At 39.6% G+C, this 17,698-nt stretch overlaps 1 protein-coding gene across 1 annotated transcript in view; it reads left to right on the top strand.

The window, feature by feature from the left end:
- Ndc1 (NDC1 transmembrane nucleoporin) overlaps window positions 1–13,662 on the top strand; it is a 50,238-nt gene extending 36,576 nt beyond the window's left edge. Inside the window, exons 17-18 of the mRNA XM_048351358.1 lie at window positions 8,016–8,176; window positions 11,002–13,662. Of these exons, the coding sequence (XP_048207315.1) occupies window positions 8,016–8,176; window positions 11,002–11,065 (225 nt within the window). The 3' untranslated portion in view covers window positions 11,066–13,662. The remainder of the gene's footprint in view (window positions 1–8,015; window positions 8,177–11,001) is intronic.
- The last annotated feature ends 4,036 nt before the right edge of the window (window positions 13,663–17,698 follow it).

Raw genomic sequence — 17,698 nt, 5'->3', positions numbered from 1 at the left:
TCCCTTAAATCTACTGTATTTCAGTTAATACATCAGTATATATTTACATACTACTAAATATATTTTTTTGTTGTCCTTAAAAGGATCCTTATATAAAAAGTTGGAAGGACATGAAATACTCTTTTTTTTCCTGCCAGTACTGTGGCTTGAGCTCAAGGCCTAGGCTCTGTCCCTGAACCTCTCTGTGCTCAAGGCACCTGAGACACAGTGCCACTTGTGGCTTTTCCAAAGTTGTTTATTTTTTTTTAATTTAATTTATTTATTAATTGAACACAAATTTTTTTGACAAGGTGTTGTGTAAAAAGGGTACAGTTACATAGTAGGGGAGTGTGTACATTTTTTGTGATACCTTACGCCCTGTTTTTCTTTCCCTTCTTTAGATCAGGTAGACATATATACAATATACAATGTATCAAGAACATATACAGTAGCCACGTGGCCGCGCCCAAGAAAATTCGCCTAGGGCTTTAAATGTAATGTCTATATTAGATAATATGTCAACAGTAGTCTTATATGAACGTACATACATAGCTTTTGAGCTGTTGTATTCCACTGAGAGGTCAATTTTTTACCTTTATATGTTGAGTAGTTGGTTTGTTGTAGTTACACTGTTGGGTCGCTGCTCCAAACCTGTGGGAAATACTATTTGACAAGAAGTTTTTGGTTTCACAGACCTGGTCTCTACTGTCTCTCCGTCTGCCTTTCTTAACAGTCATATGTCAGGGAGATCATGCCCCTTAGTTTTCTGTGTTCTAGGCTTGTCTCGCTCAACATTATTTGTTCAAGTTCTGACCATTTCCCTGCGAATAACAAAATTTCACCATTCCTAATCGCTATGTAGTATTCCATTGTGTATAGGTACCATATTTTTTGGATCCATTCATCTGTGGAGGGGCATCTGGGTTGTTTCCATATTTTGGCTATTGTGAATTGTGCCGCGATAAACATGGAAGTACAAATGTCTTTTTGATATCTTGGGACTTGCTGTTTAGGATAGAAGCCTAGGAGTGGTATGGCTGAGTCATAGGGTAGGTCTATATTGAGCTATTTGAGAAACCTCCATACTGTTCTCCAAAGTGGTCGTACTAATTTGCACTCCCACCAACAATGGAGAAGGGTTCCTCTTTCCCCGCACCCCCTCCAGCATTTGTTGTTGCCTGAGTTCAGAGTATAGGCCATTCTAACTGGGGTGAGGTGGTATCTCAGGGTTGTTTTTATTTGCATTTCCTTTACTACCAGGGATGTTGAACATTTTCTCATATGTTTCTTTGCCATTTTTATTTTTCTCTTGTGAAGTCTCTCTTTAGCTTCTTTGCCCATTTCCTAATTGGTTTATTGGGCTTGGAGGGGCTTAGTTTTTGAGTTCTCTGTAGATGACAGATATTAGGCCTTTGTCTGTTGCTGTGCTGGCTGTCTTTCTGTTTTGGTGGCTATGTCCTTAGCTGTGCAGAAACTTTTTAATTTGTAGTAGTCCCATTTGTTGAGTCTCTCCCCTATTTGTTGTGCCCCTGGGACTATATTCAGGAAGTTCCTTCCTGTGCCTATAAGTTCTAGAGTCTTTCCTACTCTGACCTTCAGTAGTTTCAAGGATTCAGGTCTGATATTGAGGTCCTTGATCCATTTTGAGTTGATCTTGGTGCATGGTGATAGGCTTGGGTCCACTTTGAGTTTTCTGCATATGGCTGCCCAGTTCTCCCAGCACCAGTAGTTGAAGAGGCTATGTTTATTCCATTGTATGTCTTTAGCTCCTTTGTCGAATATCAGCTGACTTTTTTTTTTGGCCAGTCCTGGGCCTTGGACTCCGGGCCTGAGCACTGTCCCTGGCTTCTTCCCGCTCAAGGCTAGCACTCCGCCACTTGAGCCACAGCGCCGCTTCTGGCCGTTTTCTGTATATGTGGTGCTGGGGAATCAAACCTAGGGCCTCGTGTATCCGAGGCAGGCACTCTTGCCACTAGGCTATATCCCCAGCCCGAATATCAGCTGACTTTAAGAGTGTGGTTTTATTTCTGGATCTTCAATTCTAATCCATTGGTCTTCCGATCTGTTTGTTTTTTTTTGGCCAGTCCTGGGCCTTGGACTCAAGGCCTGAGCACTGTCCCTGGCCTCTTCTTGCTCAAGGCTAGCACTCTGCCACTTGAGCCACAGCGCCCCCTCTGGCCATTTTCCATATATGTGGTGCTGGGGAATCGAACTGAGAGCTTCATGTGTAGGAGGCAAGCACTTTTGCCACTAGGCCATACTCCCAGCCCCCGATCTGTTTTTATACCAATACCAGGCTGTTTCTGTTATGATGGCCCTGTAGTAGAGCTTGAAGTCTGGTATTGTGATACCTCCTGCACTGCTTTTTTTTTTCCAGTCCTGGGCCTTGGACTCAGGGCCTGAGCATTGTCCCTGGCTTCCTTTGGCTCAAGGCTAGCACTCTGCCACTTGAACCACAGCACCACTTCTGGCCGTTTTCTGTATATGTGGTGCTGGGAATCTAACCCAGGGCTTCATGTATACGAGGCAAGCACTCTTGTCACTAGGCCATATCCCCAGCCCCTGCACTGCTTTTTTATCCCCTAGAATTGCTTTGGCTATTCTAGGTCTTTTGCTGTTCCATATGAATTTATGGATTGCTTTCTCTATTTCAGTGAAGAATGTAACTGGGATTTTGATGGGGATTGCATTGAATTTGTATAACAATTTGGGCAATATGGCCATTTTCACTATATTGATTCTGCCTACCCATGAGCATGGGAGGTCTTTCCTTCTCTTTGTGTCTTCTTTGGTTTTCCTTATTAGATTTTTATAGTTTTCATTAAACAGGTCCGACACGTCCTTGGTTATGTTGATCCCTAGGTACTTTATTCTTTTTTTGGCTACTGTAAATGGAATTGTTTCCATAACTTCCTTTTCTGCTTGTACATTGCTGGTGTACAGAAAAGCTGCTGACTTTTGTGGGTTGATTTTGTATCCTGCTACTTTGCCAAAATGGTTTATTAGGTGTAGGAGTTTGGGGACTGAGTTTTTTTGGGTCCTTCAGATATAAGATCATGTCATCTGCAAATAGGGATAGCTTTATTTCTTCCTTGCCGATGTTGATCCCTTTGATGTCCTCCTCTTGCCTTATTGCTATGGCTAGGGATTCCAGCACTATGTTGAAAAGAAGTGGGGAGAGTGGGCATCCTTGTCTTGTTCCTGAGTTTAGGGGGAATGATTTAAGTTTCTCTCCATTTAATATGATGTTAGTAGTTGGTCTGTTGTATATGGGTTTTATTGTTTTGAGGAATGTTCTGTCTATTCCTGTTCTCTCCAAAGCTTTTAATAAGTATGGATATTGTATTTTGTCAAAGGCTTTTTGGGCATCGACTGAGATAACAATGTGATTCTTGATTTTATTTCTGTTTATGTGGTGAATTACATTGATTTACGGATGTTGAACCATCCTTGTGACTATGGGATGAAGCCTACTTGGTCATGATGTATAATTTTCTTGATCAGTTTCTGGATCCTGGTAGCTAATATTTTATTGAGGAGCTTTGCGTCTGTGTTCATTAGTGATATTGGTCTGTAGTTCTCTTTTTTTGTTGGGTCTTTGCCTGGTTTGGGAATGAGTATGGTATTAGCTTCATAGAATGAGTTTGGGATTTCTCCCTCTGTTTCTATTTCACGGAAGAGTTTGAGGAGTATTGGTATTAGCTCCTCACTAAAGGTTTTGTAGAATTCATTGGTGAATCCATCTGGGAATGGGCTTTTCTTTGTTGGGAGGTTCTTGATTACCTCCTGTATCTCACTGTAAGTTATTGGTTTATTTAGTTAATTTATTTCTTCTTGGTTCAGTTTGGGCAGTTTATACTTCTCTAAGAATTGATCCATTTCTGTAAAATTATTGTTTTTTACTGAGTAGAGGTTCTGGAAATAGCTCCTTATGATTGTTTGAATATTGTGTGTACTTGTTGTAATTTTTCTGGTGGAGTCCCTGATTTTACGTATATGAGTCTCTTCTCTTCTTTTTTTTGTAAGTCTTGCGAGGGGTCTTTCAATTTTATTTATTTTCCCAAAGAACCAGCTTTTATTCTTATTTATTTGTTGAATGGTCTTTCTGTTTTCAATCAGATTTATCTCTTCTTTAATCTTTGTGATCTCCTCCTAGTCATTTTAGATTCGGTCATTTCTTGTTTCTCCAGTTGTTTTAGTTTCATCGTGAGGTTATTTACCTGCTCTGCTTCCATTCTTTTAATGTGAGTGCTGAGGGCAATGATCTTGCCCCTCAGTACTGCCTTAGCTGTTTCCCATAGGTTTCTTTGTGATGTATTTTCATTGTCATTTTGGCTTATGAATTCATTAATTTCATCTTTAATTTGGTCTGTGGCCCAAGTGTTGGATAACAGTGTGGGTTTAGCCTCCAAGAATATGTATAGTCTCTGTGGTAACCGTTGTTATTGAGGGTTACCTTTATTCCACTGTGATCAGATATAGTACATGGGATGACGTCAATACTTTTGTATTTGCTGAGGTTCTTTGTGTGGGCTATGACATGGTCCATTTTGGAGTATGATCCATGGGTTGCTGAGAAGAAGGTGTATTGGGTCTCTGTAGGGTGGAAGATTCTGTATAGATCTGTCAGATCCATTTGGGATATGGTGTTACTTAGGTCCTCAGCTCCCTTGCTGATCCTCTGGGTGTTGGATCTGTCTCTTGGTGAGAGTGGGGTATTAAAGTCACCCAGTATGATTGTGTTTGGGTCTATCTTGTTCTGTAATTCTGTGAGAATTTGCTTGACATATGTAGGGCCTCTTTTGTTCAGTGAGTATACATTTATCACCGTGATGTCTTGATTTTGGATTTTTCCTTGTATTAAAATGTAGTGTCCTTCTTTGTCTTTTTGAGTTGATTTTAATGAAAAGTCCAGCTTGTCTGAGATCAGGATGGCTACACCTGCCATTTTGGTAGGTGCGTTTGCTTGGAAGATCTTGCTCCAGCCTTTCATTCGGAGCCTGTTTTTGTCCCTTGCTGTAACGTGGGTCTCTTATAGACAACAGATGCCAACTTTTTGTTTGCAGATCCATTCTGCCAGTCTGCTCCTCTTTATCGGAGAGTTTATACCATTTATATTCAAAGAGATCAAGGATAAGAGTGTTTTTTCTCCTTTCATTTTCTTGTTGGGCTGTTTTTTCCTCTTTTTTTTTTTTCTTGTCTTTAGTGAGCTGGTGTTTCTGTTGGGCTCTGGCTATTGTAGTTTCCATCTGTTTCTGTCTGTGTGTCCTGTACAATCTCTGTTGGGTGGGATTCCCCTCTTAGAACTCGCTGTAGGGACGAATGGATCCAAAAAATATGGTACCTATACACAATGGAATACTACATAGCGATTAGGAATGGTGAAATTTTGTTATTCGCAGGGAAATGGTCAGAACTTGAACAAATAATGTTGAGCAAGACAAGCCTAGAACACAGAAAACAAAGGGGCATGATCTCCCTGATATATGACTGTTAAGAAAGGGAGACGGGGGGGCTGGGGATATGGCCTAGTGGCAAGAGAGCTTGCCTTGTGTACATGAGGCCCTGGGTTCAATTCCCCAGCACCACATATACAGAAAACGGCCAGAAGTGGCGCTGTGGCTCAAATGGCAGAGTGCTAGCCTTGAGCAAAAGGAAGCCAGGGACAGTGCGCAGGCCCTGAGTTCCAGGCCCAGGACTGGCCAAAAAAAAAAAAGAAAGGGAGACGGAGAGACAGTAGACACCAAGTCTGTGAAACCAAAAACTGCTTGTCAAATAGTATTTCCCACAGGATTGGAGCAGCAACCCAACAGTATGTAACTAAAACCAAACAATTACTCAACACATAAAGGTCAAAAATTGGAATACAATAGCTCAAAAGCTATGTATGTACGTTTATATAAGACTACTGTCGACATATTGTCTAATATCGACATTGCATTTAAAGCCCTAGGCGAATTTTCTTGGGCGCGGCCACGTGGCTACTGTATATGTTCTTGATACATTGTATATTGTATATCTGTCTACCTGACCTAGAGAAGGGAAAGAAAAACAGGGCGTAAGATATCACAAGAAATGTACACACTCCCCTACTATGTACCCTTTTTGCACAACACACTGTCCAAAAAATTTGTGTTCAATTAATAAATATATTTAAGGGCTGGGGATATAGCCTAGTGGCAAGAGTGCCTGCCTCGGATACACGAGACCCTAGGTTCGATTCCCCAGCACCACATATACAGAAAACGGCCAGAAGCGGCACTGTGGCTCAAGTGGCAGAGTGCTAGCCTTGAGCGGGAAGAAGCCAGGGACAGTGCTCAGGCCCTGAGTCCAAGGCCCAGGACTGGCCAAAATAAATAAATAAATAAATAAATTATTAAAAAAAACAAAAACCTAAACATGAACATTTAAAGATCTCAGCCCCTGTAATTCTAGATACTCAAAAACCTGAGATCAAGAGGACCACAGTTCAAAATTAGCCTGAGCAGAAACGTCTGAGAGATTCCATCTCCAAAATATCCAGCAAAAGGTTCAGCTGGAGGCATGGGTCAAGTAAACAAGTGTTCAAGCCCTGGTATCAGGAAAAAAAATATGCAAACACACATATATATGTATGTATGTATATATGTATTATCAGCTTATTATTGTTACTTGTGGGAAATCTGCTAATTAAATTGCTGATTTCAACTAAAAAAAAAAAGAATTCGCTGTAGGGCTGGCTTTTTATTCACATACTCCTTTAGATCCTCTTTGCTATGGAATGATCTGGTTTTCCCTTTGAATGTGAACTCCAATTTCGCTGGATATTTAATCCTGGGTTGCATATTGTTTGCCTGTAGTACTTGGATGGTGTTCTTCCACTCACTTCGCGCTTGGTTTGTGTGGAGAGGTCTGCTGTTATTCGGATCCTCTTCCCATTGTAGAAAATTTCTTTCTTCGTTTTGGCTGCATTTAGAATTTGCTCTTTATTCTTGAGATCTGAAATCTTGAATATTATGTGCCTTGGCGTGCTTTTCTGCGGTCTGGCCTGCCAGGTGTCCTATAGGCTTCGGTTACCTGGATGAGGTCCCTTGTGAGATTGGGGAAGTTTTCCGCAATAACTTTATTGAAAATATGATGAAGCCCTCTGCTCTGGTATTCGGCTCCTTCTTCTATTCCCAGATTATATCTCTTGTCTTTGTCCATTAGTTCCTGGATTAGTCTGCCCTGAAGCTTCACCGTTTCTTGGAGTGTGGTAATTTTCTGGTTGTTGTCGGCTGCTTCATCGTCCAAGCGAGAGATTCTGGATTCCATATGGTCAATTCTTTGTGCTGTGGATTCAATTGCGGAGTTTATGGATGACAGAGAGCTATTTATGGTTGTCAGATCAGCTCTGATTGTGGAAATTTTATCATCTAGAATTGAAAGGAAGACTAATAAATAATCTTGTATAAAGTTTGATTTTTTTCTGATTTCTGTGATAAGAGTTCTCCTCCTTACCAACCAACATAAGCACAGTACAGTATATCAGTGCCTCACTTCCCAGATTTGCATTTCCAAGCTGTTCAACTATAGCTGCTGCTTAGAGAGCTGATCTGGACTTCTCCTGAGCCCAAATAACTGAAGTTGCTGATCCTTCATTGTTTTTCAAACTGTTGTGATCGAATCTCATTAAGAACACATGTTAGAGGGGTGCCAGTGGCTCATGCCTGTAATCCTAGCTACTCAGGAGGAGTTTGAAGCCAGCATGGGCAGGAAAGTCCCAGAGACTTCTCATCTCCAATTAACCGCCATAAAGATGAAAGTAGAGCTGTGGATCAAATGGTAGAGAATCAGCCTTGAGCACAAAAGCTCAAGGACAGTGCCCAGGCCCTGAGTTCAAGCCTCAGGACTGGCAACAACAATAACAACAAAAGAACAGAAAGAAAGAAAAGAAAAAAAGAACATAGATGTTTGTGCAATCTTCTTTTGTATCTAACATGAAATTTCATTATTTACCGGACTGAATTGGCTTTATTTGTAACCTGAATTGGTGTGTTTTCTCTTTCTTGGTTTAGGCAGTTGACAAGTACTTCAAGCTTCCTCATGCATCTAGTAAACCACCCCGGATTTCTGGAAGCCTTGTGGACAGGTCTTACAAAACATTAAGATTTGCATTTAGAGCATCACTAAAAACTGCTATCTATCGAATAACTACTACATTTGGTGACCATCTCAAGTAAGTTGATCTATTCTTACCCATGATAATAGTCCACTTGCAGGAGTTCTCTGAGAAATAGGTATGAGAGTTACAAAGGCTAACACGTTAAAAGTGCTCTTTTGGAACCCTCCCATTATGAATAACAGCATATTTAGACTTCGTATTTTGAAATTTTATCTATCACAAGCTTTGGTGGTTTTTTTTCAAATGAGCAAAAGGGAAGATAGAAAATATTAAAAGCAGCAAATGTAATTTTGCACAGACACGTACATACATTTAAACATAGCATATGTGTGTATCTATGTATGTATACATGTACAGATATACCAAAAGTTAATTAGAAGTGCAAGAGGAAAAAAAGGCAAAGAATTCACAAGTACCTTTCCAGAAACGTATATTAAAAATAATTCTGTTGTTACATTTTGGTTAGGAAACAGACTTGGGTGAGCAGCATGCTCCATAAATGAGGCATTGGTTCTTTGTGAATTGCACTAGAAAACTACCTTCTCAAACTGAGCAGAGTGAAAACCACCAGTGCCAAACCTGTTTATATTAGTGTCATTGATGTTTACTGCTTTGCTCCCATGAAATTATTTATCCTGATGAAATTATGGGTTTCATAATTACAAATGATTTATAGGAGATATGAGATTTCTCTGCTTTTCTGTATGCAATCAATAAAATTTAGGACTTCCTCATCTTGCCTGCTTATAGAAGCAAGGGGTATATGTATGTATCTTCTCAAATATTCATCAATGGCAGAAGTGAGCATGTATGGGGTACTTTGGTTCTGTATGGGAATACAGAATTAATGTAGATAACCTTATATCATTAAAGCATTTATTAACTTATTTATTTATTTATTTATTTACTGCCAGTCCTGGGCCTTGGACTCAGGGCCTGAGCACTGTCCATGGCTTCTCTTTGCTCAAGGCTAGCACTCTGCCACTTGAACCACAGCGCCACTTCTGGCCGTTTTCTACATATGTGGTGCTGGGGAATCGAACCTACGAAGCAAACACTCTTGCCACTAGACCATATTCCCAGCCCCTTAACTTATTTAAAAACAAACAAAAATCTATGAATTTCTAGACCCGTGCTGTCCAGCATGTTACACTTTTTCACTAACACTTCTCAAAGATTCTGTGAAGTGTAGAGATTATCCTGATTATATAAATGTAGAAACTGAGGTGCAAAGAGGTTAAACCTTGCCTAAGAGAACAGTCTAGTGCATGTTAGAACATGAACCAGAAATCAGGTCTTTCCTGCTCTTAAAAATCTGCCTTTCCATCTGCAACATTAGTTTACCTTGAAAATACAGACTGGAATTTAAGATTGGCTTGGTGTACATTTATTGATGAGTTTAGAGTTATACAAATAGCTAAAATTTACTCATGTAACAAAAATGCCTAGTATAATAGTTCTTTTAACTATAGAACTCATGTAACATTAGATCAGCAGGTTTACTGTCCTATATCTTTTCAACTCTGTATCCTTGGGCCTACATTTTTCTTCTTCTTTTTTTTTTCTTTTTGCTGGTCTGTCTTGGGGCCTGGGCATTGTTCCGGAGCTTTTTTTTGCTCAAGGTTAGCACTGTAGCACTTGAGCCACAGCACCACTTCCACCTTTTTTTATTAGAGATGAGAGTTTCATGGACTTTGCTGTCCAGGATGGCTTCCAAATGCGATCCTCAGATCTCAGCCTGAATAGATTGAGTAGTTAGGGTTATAGTTGTTAGAACCCAGCACGGGTACATTTTCCTGTCTCCTCTCTAGTCAGATTTGATTGAGTTCTAGCCTATATCAAAGTTTACTTTTTTTTTTTGCCAGTCCTGGGGCTTGAACTCAGGGCCTGAGCACTGTCCTTGGCATCTTTTTGCTCAAGGCTAGCACTCTACCACTTGAACCACAGTGCTACTTCTGGCTTTTTCTATATATGTGGTGCCGAGGAATAAAACCCAGGGCATCATGCGTGTAAGGCAAGCACTCTACCACTAGGCCATATTCCCAGCCCCTGGAGGGTATCTTTGCACAAATACTTGAAATGATTCTATTAGAGGTAGCTGTATGTTGAAGAGATATGTAGAAGGCATTTTAGGATGATCTATAACAAAATTATTAAATTAAGAAGGCTTTTTAACATCTTCAGAGGGGGTGATTTTTTAATCTTTTGAATTTTATCATTCAGTAATGATACATTATTTTTTAAGAACTAGATTATCAGTCTTTTTTACTCATTTTTTGCCCAGAGGTTTTAAAGAGAGTTTTATACTATTTTCAGTGTGTACTTACCCTCATTTTGTTAATGTGTTTCCATGAGGGTGGAGAGAACCATCCAGAACATTATGTATGTTCAAAGGGAAGAGTAAATCTAAACCACCAAGCTGTTACCTTTGAAAGCGATTAATGGGGTTTATTGTGTTTTAACCAAACATTTTAGTTTAAAGGATTTTATATTAAAGGCAATTCACATACTCTACAATTCAAAGATAATGTTTGGATCTGGTTTAAATAAAGTAATAAAATCCAGAACATCTACTGCAAGGCCTGGAACTCTGCACAGCAGGTTCCACAGCAGAGCAGGTTAAAATCGATGCCTTCACTTGTCAATCTTAATTTGCTTTGGTCTCTTAGAAGGTAGAAGTATGCCATTACTGAATGCAAGCCCTCCTCTTCATTAGATTTAGAAAAAGGTTTTCATCCAACTTTTTCAGAACTACTAAATAAGTGGGGATTTCTATTCATTTTTAATTGTTTTGAAAAATATTGACTCTGTGCTCTGTGGTTCACTTAATATGCTTAATGTAAAATAAAGCTTATGCTTTGCATTTATGTTTCATTTAGTGCTGTGCAAGCATCTGCAGAACATCAGAAAAGACTTCAACAGTTCTTGGAGTTCAAAGAATAGTTAAGTAATATAAACTGTGTTCATTACACTGCTGATACAACTACAGATGGGACAGTAAATGTTCAGCATTCTTGGATCAGAAGAAAATGGACTAATTAGATGCTTCCTTTGTCGTGGTGGTTGCTTTGAAAACTATACTTTAATGGGAGAAATCATGGAAAGAAATTCTCAGCAGAATAACTGAAAACTGCCTTTTCTGTACCAAATGCTTTTTGTGTGTGTGGTATAATAAAATCTTTATTCAATTTTACAGGAGCATCTATGGCAATAGAAATGGCTCTAGCTCATATAACTTAATAATAACTCAAAAATTTTTAGAATTTACTTTTGAAAGGATTGGAGCCAGTTTTGAAGTTAAAATAGGTTGCCTTGATACGGTCTTTCCAATCATTCCAAGAGTTTAGCTTTCTGTCAACTTGAAATACATAAACTTTTTAAGATTAGTTTCTGTTTACTGAGGGATAAAAATGGTAACAGTGGAGAAAAATTTACAGTGAAAATATTGTCTAAAGGACATATTTTGTTAATCTGTTAGGTTGTGTTTTTGTTTCCAGGAACAAATTAAATTTTCATGATTATCCAAAAAAAGTCTCAATTTACAGATGCTAACTCTATATAAAGGAATGTGGAAAAAATCAGTTCTTATTACAAGATTAAACATTCACAGTAGGTTTTTGAGAAACAATTGACTGACATCTCTGAATTTATTTTGTATCATGCTGGTAAACAATAAATGTCTGGGTATTTTCCCAACTAGTTTTGCTTGCTTTTTTCTGGAACAAAACATTAACTGATAGTAGTTTCTCAAGGGAGAGGAAAAATTTTTTCAAGAAAAACCAGGAAACTGTCTCTTTCTTCCTCTACATTCATCTTCATTAGATCAAATTGGTTTAGAGAAGCTTGTCTGGCCTCACAGAGGGAGCAGCCTGTGCTGTGTTAACTGGCTAATTAAAATATAATAGGAAGATCTTTAAAGCCAGAAACTACTTAGTCATCAAGTAGCAAGTAAAACCAAAACATCAGAGAGATGATATGAGTATGTTGTATGTCCTCAATGTGAGTGAGTTGATTTTTATACGTTATTAGTAGATCTACTACTTTGAAGATGTAAGATTGGAGTCCTGGTGCTAGATACTCATTGACTGGCTTTGGACTAAACTGTTATTCATAACTCTTATTATATTTTCCCTAAAGGTCACATAATACTGTATATAAAGCTTTAATGTGGTATATATGTCTACCATTTATCTGCTTCATTGATAATATCTTTACAAATAGTGTATTTTAGCTTCAGGACCTATTGCCCTTAAACCATCACATGTGAAATTATAACTGAAACCTGCTGATCTTTAAAGTGTCTTTAAGGGACAGTTCCCCAATTGTGAAGTGTTTGGGTATTTAAGCTTCCCCCTCCACTCTTCATGTCTGAGGTTGAGTTGATCTCTTTTTGAATGTGAAAGTTGAATATTAAATGTGGTAGTTTCTTTTAGATAACCAGAAAATTGTGGCTAGCTTAACTGGAAACTGTTATATTCCATCTATTAAAGCCATAAACTTTTATTCCCTTCCTCCCTTCTTCCCTCCCTCCCTTCCTCCCTACCTCCCTCCTTCCCTTTGTTTTTCTCTTTCCACCCTCCCTTTGTGTGTGTGTGTGTGTATATGTATGTGTGTGCATGCAGTACTGCAGATTGGACCCTGGCTGTTGCTTGTTAGACAAGCACTATACACTTGAGCCACATCCCAGTCTTTTTGTTTGTATTTTCCTTTTGAGATAGGGTCTTGCTGACTTTGCCCTAGTGGGCCTGGAACTAGAGATTCTCCTGCCTCTGCCTCCCAAGTAGCTTCGATTATAAATTTCACACCATGCTCAGCTTTAATTCATAAGCTGTTTATATTCCTTGGCTGCCCCCGACTGAAGCATTTTAGAAAACAAGTCTTCTTAATCTTCTGGTTCCATTAAAGATTTGTATATTTAATCCTCTGGATTTCTGATATGGGAGATGGAACAATTTCTTTTAAACTTGGACTTATATAAATTGTCTGGTTAGGTTTAGGGTCTTGTCATTTCCCATGCATTTTGGGCAAAGATAAGGGCATTGTGAATGTTTCTGAGATGTTTGACCCTATTTTATCTCAAGAGATCATACTTTGTATGAAATATAAACCACATAATGTTCCCTGTTGGAAATTGGGACATTGCTTCTCTGATCTGTATTGTATTTAGTAGGTAAAGGGATCGGTTCTTTTTTCCTGTTCTGTGCTGGTCATCTACATGCCAGCTATTGGGGCAAGACTGTATTATTAAAGAGAGCGTCTTTTCCTACCTACAAGGAGGACCTGAAGAAGACCAAGAGGAGAGAAGCAGTCCTTTGACCAAGTCACATCCTGCCTATCAGCCAGCCTCTGGTGCTCTGACATGGGTATGGGAAATCAGAGAGCATCTTTAAAAGTCTCTGTCAGGCAATACAATATTTTATCAGTTCCTATAATACTTTGATTGTTTTGTGTGTCTTTCTATAAATACTTAGTTTATATCCTTTTGTATATTATTGATACTAATTTGAGTAGAAAAATAAATTCATTATTCTTAAAAAGTATGGCTGTTAAGAATGTGTGTCTACAATCTTTAGTATGTATGCTTCCTTAGCCATTGCAGTTGGTCTCAATTGTTGCTTAAGACCTGGAAATACTTAACTTCTTGAGCAATCAAGCCTTTGCTCTTAACCAGACTAATTTGGTGAGTAATCTGTGTTTAGTGTTAACTCTAAGGAACCTGAATTCTAAAAATCTCTCTTGGCTGTGGTTTTTTTTTCTCCAAAAGTAAACAAAGGGTGCTGGTGCTGAAAGCCATTTTTTAATAGAAGGCTTCTTTTATTGCCAAAATAGTGTTTTTAGGCAGACCATATTTCCCCTAGGATAACAGGTCTGTCAATTTCCCTTAAGTTTGTCTAAACTTCATGGTTAGGTCATTGTGGTACTAAGGCCCTTAAGTCTGTCTCTTGCTGTCCCAACACATGGAGTTATGTTTAAAGTCAAATAGCTTCATACATGAGATGGCTTTCATTCATCAGTTAAAAAATTTAACTTTTGTAAGTATAAGTTGTTGCCACTATTTAAGCATGGCTGCTACTAGAGATTGAACACAGGGCCTTGTCTTGTGTATGCTAGGCAAGAACTCCACCACTGAACTACATCCCCAACCCTGTTTTTAAAATTATTTTAAAAAATTGTTTAGAATCAGGAGCTTGCTATAAGTTCAGACTTGCCTTGAACTCATGATCCTCCTGTCTGCCTACCGAGTGTTGAAATGATAAGTATCCTCCACTACAACAGGCTTTTGACTACCATTTCATTTATTTGTTTGTTATTTTGCTGGTAGTCGGCCTTGAACTTAGATCCTCTTGCTCTTGCTTGGTTTTACTCTCACAGCTAGTGCTCTACCACTTGAGCCATTCTTCCACTTTTGGCTTTTGGCTGGTTATTTGGTGATTAATGTCTTAGATTTGTCTGCGTGGGCTGGGTCCTAAATCCCAGCCTCCTGAATAGCTGGGGTTATAGATATTGAGCTACTGGCACCTGGCCTGCCAGTATTTTAAAATGAGCAATGTCTTTATTTTTTTGAGGATCAAGGAAAGACATAGACAAACACCTACCCCTGTATTATTCAGCCATGCTTTTCAGTAGTTTTGATGGGCAGTTGCTGTAGTGAAGTACAAGTTGATATGGAGTTACATGATGAAAACATGAAATGAGGCAGGTGGTGGTAGCTCAGGCCTATAATCTTGGCTACTCAAGAGACAGATCTGAGAATGATTGTTTGAAGCCTGCCTGGGCAGATAAATCCATAAGACTTATCCCCAAATGTCCACCAAAAAGCCAGAAGTAGGGACGTGGTACCATTCAAATAATATAAAGCCAGCCAAGAGTGAAAAAGCTGAGTGAGAAAAAGCCGCACAAAAATGCAAGGCTCTGAGTTGAAGCCTCAGTATTGTAATTTTTTTTTAACTGAGTAGCATTATATTTACTACTATGGCATGCCTATTAGAAATTAACTGAATGAGACAGTCCTTGTGTGCAAGGAGTTTGAAATCTTCTGCAGTGCTGTTTGGAACTTGGTGATGATGCAGATTTCTGTGCATCAAGATCACTCAGATTATGTTTTAGATGGGCAGCCTGGGCTCCACATCAGTGCACTTCAAGTCTGGACTAGTTCCCAAGAGATCTGGTTTCTAAGGAAGTCTAGTCAGATCATTTGAAAGTCACACCGTGAGAAGGGTTTATTCTAGACCAGACATTCCCAAAACTTGATGCATCAGAATCACTTGGAGAGCTTTGTAGCACAACTTTTAAAACATTTAATTTTTGTTATTAGTATAAAGGTAATATACAGAGGGATTACAGTTACATAAGTCAGGTAATAAGTACTTTTTTTTTTTTTTGGTCGATTGTGGGTCTTGAACTCAGGGCCTGGGCACTGTCTGTGAGCTTTTGTGCTCAGGACTAAGCTCTCTGCCACTTTGAGCCATAGCTCTACTTCCATTTTTCTGGTGGTTAATTGGTCTCAAACTTTCCTGCCTGGGTTTGAACCACTATCCTTAGACCTCAGCCTTCCGAGTAGCTAGGAAGAAAGGCATGAGCCACTAGCACCTGACAATGAGTACATTTCTTTCTGGACAGTATCATCCCTTCCCTTGCTCTCTCCCAATTTTTCCCTCCAGTCTCCACCCACAAATTGTATAGTTCATTTTCAACATAGTTAAGACACAACTTTTGATCCTGTCTTCAGAGCAGCTGACTCAGTATGTGATGCTAATATTGATGGGTATTTTGGAACTGGTGTTTTAGTGGATTTCATATGTGGTATTTTCTCAGATGAGTGTCTGAAACATGAGAACTCTGCTATAAAGTGGAGTTCTTCTATTTGATTTGTTTATTGGGAAGCTTGAAGAATACTATTAAATCCAGTAGGTAATGCAAGACTGTGGACAAAAATGGTGTTTGTTTCTTTTACCTGAGTTTCTATCTTTCTGGCAAACTTTCCATTCTTCAGAAGCCTTCCCACATTCTCCCAGATAGTTGGTCATTCCTTTGGTGGCAGTGGGAACTACTCACATTGATGAATGATAGATTTTTTTTTTTTTTTTGGCCAGTCCTGGGGCTTGGACTCAGGGCCTGAGCACTGTCCCTGGCTTCTTTTTGCTCAAGGCAGCACTCTGCCACTTGAGCCACAGCGCCACTTCTGGCCATTTTCTGTATATGTGGTGCTGGGGAATCGAACCCAGGGCCTCATGTATATGAGGTAGGCACTCTTGCCACTAGGCCATATCCCCAGCCCTGAATGATAGATTTTTCCCTCTTGTAGATTATGAGCTCCCTTCCTGTCAGGATTTCAATCATAGTCTTTAGCAGACTTTTTTTTTAGTGCTGGTCCTGGGGTCTGAACTCAGGGCCTGGGACTGTCCCTAGGTGTTTTTGCCTTAAGCTTGTACTCTACCACTTGACCCATAGCTCCTCTTCTGGCTTTCTGTAATTAGTGTAGATGAGTCTCATGTGCTTTCTTGCCTGGGCTGGCTTTGAACTATGATCCTGAACCTCAGACTTCAGCTTCCTGAGTAGCTAGGCTTATAGGCATGAGCCCTTCTCATGATAGTGTTTTGAAGCTACGTTGACTCTTTTTTTTTTTTGTTTGTTTTGTTTTGTGTTTCTTTTTGGCCAGTCCTGGGCCTTGGACTCAGGGCCTGAGCACTGTCCCTGGCTTCCTTTTGCTCAAGGCTAGCACTCTGCCACTTGAGCCACAGCGCCACTTCTGGCCGTTTTCTGTATATGTGGTGCTGGGGAATTGAACCCAGGGCCTCATGTATACGAGGCAAGCTCTCTTGCCACTAGTCCATATCCCCAGCCCCGCTATGTTGACTCTTGATTAGTTTCATTTTTCTGAACCCATTAATAATAGTCAAGTGGTCTCTTCCTAACTATATCAATATTCTTGGTAACAAGGAAACAATCTCCACCTCAAATTGGCATAAACAAGAAGGAAAATTGGTCCTAAGGGCACAAGAAAGTCTTGGTGAGCCCATGTATATAGATTTGCTTTTAGACCTCACGAAGAGCCTGGAAAGCTGTCAGGATCTAAATGATTCTCTGCTTTCTTCACCAATCTGTTTTCTTCATCAGTCTCTAGTCCTTCCAAATGGCTTCTTACCACTCCCTCCAAGTTAATCTCTCACACCTATACCAGAGACTGGCCAGCTGTTTCTGAAGGCCAATCAATTCCTGTTTGTTTTTGTTTTTGTTGCTAGTCCTGGGGCTTGAACTCAGGGCCTGAGCACTGTCCTTGGCTTCTTTTTGCTCAAGGCTAGCACTCTGCCACTTGAGCCACAGCGCCACTTCCGGCTTTTTCTATATATGTGGTGCTGAGGAATCGAAGCCAGGGCTTCATGTATATGAGAGGGGCGAACACGTTACCACTAGGCCATATTCCTAGCTCAGGCCAATCAATTCCTAATAGTAAGAAATTAGCCCAAATAGATCATGTGTCCAAAGGTCCAATCAGGCTGGAGGGACAATGTTGTGCAGTGGCAACACGGTTTCTGAGGCGTTTACCTTAGATGGGAAGAATAAAGTGAAAGGTAG

The sequence above is a fragment of the Perognathus longimembris genome, chromosome 7, assembly GCF_023159225.1.
Source record: "Perognathus longimembris pacificus isolate PPM17 chromosome 7, ASM2315922v1, whole genome shotgun sequence".
In the NCBI taxonomy this organism is placed as follows: Eukaryota; Metazoa; Chordata; class Mammalia; order Rodentia; family Heteromyidae; genus Perognathus; species Perognathus longimembris.
Note: the sequence above shows the minus strand (reverse complement) of the source record. Positions and strands in the feature narration are given on the sequence as shown.